General features: G+C 53.7%; 1 protein-coding gene across 14 annotated transcripts in view; it reads left to right on the top strand.

Annotated features, from left to right (window-relative positions):
* EBF3 (EBF transcription factor 3) overlaps nucleotides 1-10,000 on the top strand; it is a 117,225-nt gene that overhangs the window by 71,147 nt on the left and 36,078 nt on the right. For 10 of the 14 annotated variants that reach the window (XM_025467660.3, XM_035707795.2, XM_025467651.3 and 7 more), the window contains exons 7-8: nucleotides 5,829-5,910; nucleotides 9,491-9,635. In XM_025467660.3, the coding sequence (XP_025323445.1) occupies nucleotides 5,829-5,910; nucleotides 9,491-9,635 (227 nt within the window). The remainder of the gene's footprint in view (nucleotides 1-5,828; nucleotides 5,911-9,490; nucleotides 9,636-10,000) is intronic. The other 4 variants (XM_035707794.2, XM_025467652.3, XM_025467656.2 and 1 more) reach the window with 1 other exon arrangement.

Here is a 10,000-nt window from a genome sequence, read left to right as displayed (position 1 = left end):
CAGTAATAGCTAATGGCAGGAGAGGAAGAAAAAGAGAGGCCTGACATTCAGACCTTCGCATTTTGGAAATCCGATACGTATTGACCTGTGTACTATCTCAGTGCACAGATCTGATGTCAGCAGAATGTAGTCTTGTATAGGAACTGCTCATTACAGGTTTTGTGAAGGAAGCACATTGTCTCTGAGCACCAGAACCCGATCGGCTAGAATTGCTCAGTAATCAATACTCCAGCAACTGATGGCCGGGCGCGCACACACCACAGCTGCGGCCACTGCTTTCAGGGACTTCCCAGTAATTAGCAGGGACTTCAAGGAAGCACTCCACTGGTCACTTTCTTATCAGTCAGGGAAAAGTCTCTTAAAGGCTCTATCTTTTAATTTGACTCTTTAACTGTTTCCTTTCAAGAGCGCAGCGGCCGCCGCAGCCCCGACTCCCCGAGAGGCCCCGTCCCTCTCCACGCGCCCCTGCGCTGCGGGGTGGGGACTGGGGGCTGTGGCAGGCGAGTGGACTGTTGGGACTGGGTTGACAGGAACGAAATGAGCCCTTCTGAAGTGAGCAGTTCGGTGGCGTTTAGTGCCTTCCCAACATGGGGCAACCACCACCGCGCTGTGGGTGCAGGCACCTCCCCGCCCCCAGAAGGAGACACCCCCCCCCCAACACCTCCTGCGCCCACCCGCCCGCTCCCAGGCCCTGGCCGCCACCCAGGTGGGGTGTGGGGACTCTTACAGCCGCATTTTCCGGTTGGTATTCCGTTCCCTTTCCTGTCAAGGTAACGTCACTAAAACAGCCTCCTGGTTTTGCCTTTTGGAATCGGGAACTGCAAACGTGGGGCTTGATCTGGAATGGGGTTCTCCTCCGGTAACCTCCGGAAGCTGTCAGCGCCGTGATTTACACACGGATGCTTTGGGTCTCCTGATTGATGACATGGAGGTCTGTCCATGGCCGCATTCATTTGCTGCTTATTAAGAGCTCAGCCTTAAAAGGGAAAGCCGAGCACCCCTTTACCGCCCGCCCCCACCACCCCCGCCAAAAAGAAAAAATGATATCAATATTTTTCATTCCCGATTCAAATTTCCCATATTGCCCATAGTGGAGGGCCGGAAGAGGAGGTCGTGCCTGCTGGGACAGAGGCTGGAATTGAGCCGTGGGAGGGGTGGGGGGGTCTCCTGCAAGCCAGAGCTCTTTGCTCTGAGCCCCGCGCTCCACCTGTGCTAAGGCGGGGGCCGGGGCATCCTCGGTGGGCCTGGCGGGCTCACACCTTGCAGCGTGCCGTCACTCACGTTTTCAAACACCGGCAAGACCAAGCCCCGGAAGAGTCTAAGACTTGGTGATTAAAAATTAAAAAAAAAAAAAAAAAAAGAATCCCTGCATATAGGATTCCCGAAATGCCGAGAAGAGGTAATTTCAAACAAGTGATACCCACGTGCAAAAGGCAAGCAATTAAAACTGCTCAAAGTTCCTTTTTTTCCTCCTCATCACCAGGGTGCGCACGCCAAGCCCACTGCATTTCTAAGGAGACAATCTATTTCTCCTTTGACCAGAGGGAAAAAAATCATTATTACATGATTAGTGGCTTCAGTTAGGTGAGAAGCAGCAGTGCAGGGAAGGCGGTGAGGATGAGTGGTATTAATTACCTAACACTTGCTGGCAAGATAATTTTATCAGTGATTTGGCCACTGGTAAGTTGCAGCTTTTGATAAAAGTGGGCAAGTTCTTAGCCACTGGAAACATGAGGGAAGGGGATGGTGTCAGATGAAATGCATCTCATCAGCTTTTCTCTGACAAACCAAATTCATTCCTTATGTAATTGATAACGGCCTTGTCCAATTATTTCGCACATTACAATACACAGAGGCCCCCTTTACAGGTTTTGCAGGGCTGTAATTAGCTATGCTAATATCCCCTTCATTGGTCCTAATATTGCTCAACACCTTTTGCCATCCTGGAACCCACGAGAGCCCCATGGCCTGTCAGGACCGCTGATTATTGAGAAGGATAGCTTTAATCAAACATAATTGCAGTTAATTTTTCTCTCCTGCTCTCTGTTGCCAGCGTCTAACGCCACGGACTCCTTGATATTCCATTAAATTACAATTAAGCAGCCTCCTTTGTTTCCGATCGTCCTGAACACCACCACAAAGTTGTGCGGCCGTTTAAAGGAGAGCTGTTTGTCCTAATTGCCTACGCGCACACAAAGGGCCAATTTACACAATGCCCATGTAGAATTTAAACAGTTCATAATGTAATGGATATTACACAGGAGCCTAACACTACAATTAAAATGATTTTCATCAGATAGAGAAGCTCTGGTTAATCAGCTTCATAAAAGTAAATATAAATGAACTAATTCATAGCTTAAACACACAGAAGTGGAGCAGACTCTGAAATGAGTCACTGCGGTGGGGGCTCGCCCCGTATCGTGGTGGCCGGAGGCTCCGGTCCCGACGGTTGGGCCCGCTGCTTGTCGTGGGCCCGCTCGGGGCGTCCTCGTCGGCCGCGGCTGCCCGGGAGGATGCTGACCTGGGCGCAGCCGGGACCAAACTCAACTTTCCTTGGCGGGCGCAGCCGGGGGGCGGTTCCCGAAGACGCGAGGGCCTGCCCCGGGGTGGGGGTCTGGGTCTGCAGCGGGGGTCGCAGGTACCCCTCGCCGGAGCCCGTGGCTCTGCCGCCCCGACCCCCGGGCACCCACCTTCCAGGTGCTGGTGAGCAGGCCGCCCATGTGGCCTCTGCTAATCCCCGCACGCTTTCAGAGCTGAGACCTGGTTTCAGAAGTAATGAGATCATACCTCTCCCCCTTTTCTAATCGCTACTGAGAACTTTCCAGGATTCTGCACGCGGTCTCCGAGCAGAATATTACCGGGGAGTTTCAGGGGCCGTGCAGCAGTTTGCCCTGGGCTGCTGTCTTCCCTCCTGCCTGAGAGAAACAAGTAAATAAAGCCCATATTTCAAGCTTGATTTACTCTGGTACCTACTGTGAAAGCTGATGGCTCTTTAGGGAAATAAAGACAGGGTCAGGGAATTAGTGTACATAATGGTCATTTTGATGATGGGCCAACAGATGCAATGGGAAGCACACTGTACACAATTAAGCATAATGTACTAATGACAGGTTAGAATTTTTATCGCCTCTTTGCCATCGAGCAGCAAATCCATGTTTAGCAGTAATAAAGAGTTTATTGGTGTTAAAGCCAAAGATTTTCTGACATAGGAAAGATTTTTCCTTTCATAACAAGAGTATTAAATCCTTTGTGTACTAGACTCTGCAAGTGAGATATGTAAAGTGGTTGTCAGATATTTCTTAGGGAAAAAAAAAGCCAATTACAGGGTAATTGAGTAAAAGGATGAGAATTATCATTTGACTTCACGTGTAGGGCATCCAGGGTCCTCACCCTCCCCAGACGTCATCACAGGCGTGTCACTCGCTGAGCCCTGGCTAGCGCCAGCGTCCCCTCGCGCTCTCCGTGCTTGCCTATGGTGTCAGCAGTCCCACGCCCTCTGCCGTGGGAAGGCCTAATTGAATCCTTCGGCTCGACGTCACCAAAACAGAGCTAAAAAGTGAGCACGAGGCTCCTCTTCCTGGCTGCAGCTTCCTCTCCCTGGCCCTGGATGTGGTGCCTGATTTGGCCTGTGTGATCGGGACCTGGGCGCTCTCCAGGGCCGTGCACACTACACCTCACCCCCACCTCCAACCCCAGTGTGCTTCCACGGCTCACGAGACACTTGGGATCCGGGCAGAAACTACCAGCGCCACATCCAGGATGAGCGCGTGTCTACCTGCGCCCGAGCCAGTCCCCGGGAATGCTTAGGTGTTCGCAGGGGTCCGGCCCCCAACTTGGCGCTGCTACGTTTTGCACGCCCCTGGCAGTGGTCCAGGCCCGAGAGCCCCCCTCGCGGCCCCGGCTGTTAAAGACCAGCTTCAAAACCCGCTCCGCTCTCTTAGAGGTAAAAGGTGAACTGGCTAAAAAGACATCAAGGAATGTAAGGAAATCTCCTCTGGGGGTGGGGCAAGAAAAAAAATATTTCACATCACAAAAAAAGCTCCCCGTTAGATGGCTCTGTACAGATGAGAGCGTCTCAGGCCGGCGCCTGCTCAGAAGATTAGCCGGGTGGTAATGTGTGGCATAATTGCACCATGTGGCTGTCCCCGAAGTGAAAACCTAATTGCCTGACAGGACGATAACTTTGTGACGCCCTCACCTTGTTAGGGCCTTCCTGATGCAGTTCAAATGCATTGTGGCCGCAGGTGCGTCTAATTTACCTCTCTGCAGAGCGCGTGGAGTTTAATTGCACAGTGGTTGTTAGGAAAAATTGGTGGGTGGAATATCAAGTGACTTACTGTATGCTGATGGCAGATGGTGCTGAGAGGCACCGCGAGCTAAGTGTAGAGGTGAGGTGAGTTAATAAAAGATGTAAATTCTGGCCTAAAATAGTGAGGCCTGGTGGTATGTAAGAAAATTTAATTAAGTGGCCACTATTCTTTTCCCCATCAATTGGGTTTTCCTCTGCCGCGGTGAAAAGTCACCCGGGATGTGCTGGGAACGCAGGTAGAGAAATGAGCCTTCGTCCGCGGAGTCTTTCTTATTTTCTGATATGATAATTGTCAACAAGGAACCTTGACCGTAAGGTTGAGTTCAAGGAAATCACGTGACACTTCATGAAAAATTAATAATCCTCAGGTAGGACAGAGGATGTTGGGACAGAAAAGAGAGGAGTTTTGCTGGTAGCCTTGCGGCCAGGATGCTCAGACGCGGGAAGAGGGCGCATATGTCGGCCCAGAGGACCCTACCCCTGCCCCTGCCCCACCGGGTCGGCCCGCAGTGGATGTGGCCTCGTCAAGATGAGGCAGAGCAAGACGCCCCCCCCCCCCCTTGCAGGAGCAAGACCCCCTCCCATGTCCCCCCGTGGTGGGTGCTCCTGCCAGGCCTCCCAGCGCCCGCACACACGTGAGCCAGGGCTTGTGCACTTGTCACTGAGCATGCGGCCATGGAGGGGACAGCGTGATGAGGTCTTTGTCACAGCATCTCAACACGCTGTCAGGACCCCTGAATCTTCATGCCTCAGAGCACAGGGGCAGGGCTGGACGGGAATCAGAAACACTCTCGCCCCTGAGCCCAGCCCGGCGGCCGCTTCTCCTGCCCCTGACCTGAGCCGCGGCTTCATCGCTGTATCAAAATCCTCAATTATTTCCTTTAAAAACACAGGTAGGCCCTTCACGGCAGTCCTTGCAGTCCTCGAGACACACCCCCACGTCCTCTCTTTTCTCAAGGGTCCTGCCCACCTTAACTTTTACGATATGTCTTCGGAAGCCCGTTCACCCAGCAGCGGCGCCCTCTGGGGCCGGCTGGCCAGATGCAGCTTAGCGCGTCCAGTGAAGGTTGAGTCACGGTAGAAGCAAGGATAGGTAGGACAGGTGGGCTTTGGGACCTCTCCTAAGGTGAGGTTTGCCATCTACCCAGGACTTGAGTGGGACCAGGCATCCCGTATTCTTACTTGGTGAAACTGGCAGCCCCGTCGGGTGGACCGTCCCCCGGCAGGTACCATGCAGGGGTCCAGGCCAGACACAGCCAAGGTCCAGACACAGGTCCAAGTCACAGCGGCTGCCACAAAGCCTGGAGACCCGCGACGTCAAGATGTGAGTCGCTGCTGGGGTCTGTGGCCGTCCCCGCAGGCGCCCGCCGCCAGGGTGGCATCTCGGTACCGCCCCCTGCAGGTGGCGGGCGGGCGGCCGCGGGTAGCCTCCACCTCTCCCCGCGCAACCGCGTCTTTCTAAAAGTTTGTGAGTTTGTCTGATGACCCTAACAAATATCCGTTTTTTGTATTTTTATAGATTCTTTCTAAAGTTTTTCCTCAAGTGCAATCAGAACTGTTTGAAGAATGCAGGCAACCCTCGAGATATGCGGAGATTCCAGGTACACGTCTCTCAAAGACACGCGGCCTCGGTCCGGACTTTTAATGTGAAATTTGCGTTCTCTGATGTTGCAATTGTTCAGAAAACAGTCGTTAGTTCTCCGAGGAGCAAACCAGAATTGGTTCATTTGATAAACTACTCCAACCAAATTGCTTTAACAACGATTCGGCCCCTTCCGTACGCCGGATTCACGGCGTCTGTGCACGGCCCACGGCAGCCGGCGTTGGCTCTGCACACGTGACCTCGGCTTTGTAAGGTGCGCCTCCGAGGGGGGGTTGGCCGTGCCCAGCCTGTGCATAGGGCCGCCAGGCACCTGCAGGTGGGAGCTCTCAGAGCTGCAGGCGAGGCGGGGCTCCCCCTTCCTTTCAGCCACGGTGTCATAAAGACGGTTTTAGAATCTTCTCAAACACGTTCGTACGCAACGGAGCCTGTTCCTCAGTTGCACGTAGTCACGTCCCGTTGATTGGAACTGGGAGCCCGTGCTCAGGGGCCGCCTTTTAGGGATGGACGGGTGGAGTTTTCACGGGGCTGAGCCACAGGTGCAGGCGGTTGGGTGAGCACGAGACCTTGGCTCCTCCTCACGAAGGAGGCTGCACCTGTTTGACGCAGGCCTCTACAAGTTCCAGAATGTTCTCCGAGGTCAGGCTCCTCTCCCTCGGGGTGATGTGTTCTTGCTTTCCTTAAGCCCACACCTAATTGCTAGACCACGTTCCTGGATGCAGGCGAACTCATACTCTGGTTTGCTTCAGAGGATTCATCTCGAGGCAAGAAGGTAGAGAGCTTAGATGGGTTATCGCTGAGTTCATGTTTTTCTTGCCTTTGTGAATGATTTAGGAGGTTACTTCAGGGTGAAAGGTACTCCATGCACAATGGATTATTTGGCCGATTTTAATTGTAAAAATACTCTGGGCTGGGACACAGAACTGCTGCTCGTCCCTACCAACCAGAGAAGAATCTGGCAGCTAACGGGAACAAGCACTAGATGGGAGGACTTAGGATCAAACCGCTCAAGGTCATTTTTGGAAATTTAACTTATGTTCCAGTCCTTTAGGCCATGTGACATTGGTCTAGCCAGCCAGCCAACCAGAGAAGGGTGTGTGGGCTGGTCCACATTACACTCCGCGGGTGGGGACGGTGTCTCTCGTAAACAGCTGGGCCCACTTCCACTTTCTTGCCCCAGGCTGCCCGGTGATACCAGCCCGTCTAAGCGGAGTGGAGGTCACCCATTGTCTCACATGGGCCAACACGCCGTCAGTTGCAGATGAGCCCACAGTTACTAGAAGGATTTGCTCCACTCTCTGGCTCATCTCCTCGCCTCTCAGGAGGTTTACCTGGACCTAAGAGTATGTCAGGGTATTACTGACAGTATTTCCAGCTGGCTTCACCAACTCAGCACCTTCCTGTAGGTGCACGGCAGGGCTGGCCCAGGCCAAGACACAAAACACAGCTTGTCTGCTTCCTCTGCCGAGCCACATGCTTTTCCCTTGGTGACTGACCTATATAGAGATGACAGAGCAAAGACAGTGTCCTTTTTTTTTTTTTAATTTTTATTTTTACCTTTCTTGTTTCTTTAATGTATCATAGTCTAAGAACTTGAGGAGGGTCAAGTCTGCGGCTCAGCGTTAGTTACGGGGCCTCACCTCATGCTCGGGTGGTGGTGGGCATCCTCCAGAGCCCAGGCCAGGAGCAGCCCTGTGTCCTGGGGGCAGAGGCTGCTGGACCCTGCGGATGCCCGCCCCATGGGCGAGGGTCCAGGACAAGAGGATGACATGTCTGAAAGGGGACGTGGGGACGCCGACAGCGGTGCCCTCAGTGCTTTGAGGCTCAGAGGGGCCCAGTATTGTGGAGACTCCAGCAGTCTTGGCGAGGCTTACCTGGGAAAGAAGTGTCAAGGAAGCTGCCCCTGTGAGGGCGTTTTCGGGGGGTGCGGTGGGCACACTGCCTGCTTCACGACTTCCTGTGGGGACTGAGACTTTTTATGAAAAAAAAAATCAATTACACATATATTCAAATGCATATATAGACACATGTATATGTCATGCATATATATACACACACACATGGTTTTGACCTTTTTTAACCCCTAAAAATGCTATTTTAAAAAAAATTTTTGATCACTCTTATTTTTTTCCTAATAAGCTTTTTTTTTGGGGGGGGGGAGGGGCAGAGGGAGAGAGCGAATCTCAGGCAGATTCCCCTGTGGAGCACAGAACCTGACCCGGGGCTCGATCCCAAGACTCTGAGATCATGACCCTAGCCAAAATCCAGAGTCGGACGCCTAACTGACTGAGCCAACTGGCTGCCCCTCCAGTAGAGTGGTTTTCTTAAAAGGCAGTTTTAGGCTTTTGGGAAGAATCCTCGGAAGGTTCCGAGAACTGCCATGCACCCCCGGGCATGCCCTCTGTCCCCGTTGGCCCTGGTGCTAACGTCCTGCGTTGGCCGGGCACCCTGGCTACGTAGACTGGACCAGGGTTATGTTAACTGTGGTCCGCTGCAGCTCTGGCCGTTAGGAGTCATTTTCCGGGGCGTGTTTGGACACGTGCCGGGCAGCGGGGAGGGCAGACGTGGACTGGGAACCCCTTCCATTTCCTCGTCTCCTGCTCCAGCTGCGTGTTTCTCTGTGGGGTTGTCCTCGTCGATGGTGGTGCTGGCCCTCATCGCCCCAGTGTGGCCGGGAGCCAGGCTCCCCGCGCCCCCGACGCAGGCTCCCGCTGCACGAGTCCTGCTGGGAGACCCAGACTGAACCAGGGCTCACGTCGTGGCCGCTGGTATCAGCTCTCCGGGAGATAACGGACCACGCAGGCCCACCTCTGCTTAAGAAACATCTGGAGGCTGGGCAGTGAGTCCCGTTTCCCCGAGTCCATTCAAGGGTGCCGTCTCTGGGGTGCTTCGGCACAAGCTCACCTGGGACGGCGCCTGGGGTCGGCAAGGCGGTCCAGCGGCAGGGGCCTTGCCGTCCCCCGCGGTGAACTTGAGAAAGGATGCTTGCTCTGGATTGAAAACGCTGTCACTATTCATATCCAGCCCGGTCCTCTCAGGTGCAGAAAGTTCGTTACCAGACGTTAGATGTAATTGTCCCATCGACCCAGGGATCATGGATGATGGGCTGGGGTGGCGGGAGCTCTTCTGGTTTAGGGAGCTTGTTTTTTGGCAACTCTGAATCCTCACAACTCTTCAAGGGAGGACGGTCTCGAGTGAACTAATTTTAATTAGATAAACTATCTAATCGATATGTGAACAGATCAATCAAAACAGCAGCTTTAAAACGAGCGGCTGGAGGGGTGTTTCTGAAGCTAATGGCTAGAAGAATATTTCTCTGAATTGAATTCACTTGTTAGCATAATAGGAGATTAAACTGTAATTAGTGTAGCGGGTTTTGAAGAGAAGCAATCTTGAGTCAAAACAAAGCAAAACAACCCGCCCACCCCCACCAGCCAAAAAAGCTGCGGGTGCTGGCGGCCGGGAGGCCCCCCCAGGCGCGGGCGCGGGCGCGGCGCGGGGTGCGCGGCGGCTTCTGTTTCAGCCCCGGGCGGCTGTGCTTCCCTCCGCCAGCCCGTTTCATATCCACTTCGTCTTCGCAGGTTGTTGTGTCGACAACAGTCAACGTGGACGGCCACGTGCTGGCCGTGTCTGACAACATGTTTGTGCACAACAATTCCAAACACGGGCGGCGGGCCCGCCGCCTAGACCCGTCAGAAGGTACGGCCCCTTCTTATCTGGAAAATGGTAGGCACATGTTACATGTCTTTTTTTATTTGCAATGCTTCTTTTCTTTTGCACCATCCTTTATGTTGATCCATGTCGCGCTGCCCTCACCAGGGGCCCCTCCCGGGTCTGCGGGCCCCGCCTGGGCCTGGCCGCTCGCCCCCCGGAGCCCGCCTCCCCTTGTGGAGGGGCCTCGCCCACCTCACCTGCCATGGGCTTTCACTTTATTGTTTGTTTCTAAGCTTTCTTTTGCTTGGAGCTTTTCTTGCAGTTTTAGTTTATTTGGTTTTATTTTGGCTGTCCGAAGCCCCCATCCAGAAGGTCATCCCCGGATACTCCGTGCACGTGGCGGTGGGGGGTCACGGGGCTGCCCGTCAGCTCAGAAC

The sequence above is a fragment of the Canis lupus genome, chromosome 28, assembly GCF_003254725.2.
Source record: "Canis lupus dingo isolate Sandy chromosome 28, ASM325472v2, whole genome shotgun sequence".
Taxonomy (NCBI): domain Eukaryota; kingdom Metazoa; phylum Chordata; class Mammalia; order Carnivora; family Canidae; genus Canis; species Canis lupus.
The sequence above is the reverse complement of the archived record's forward strand: the minus strand, read 5'-3'. Positions and strand labels throughout refer to the sequence as shown.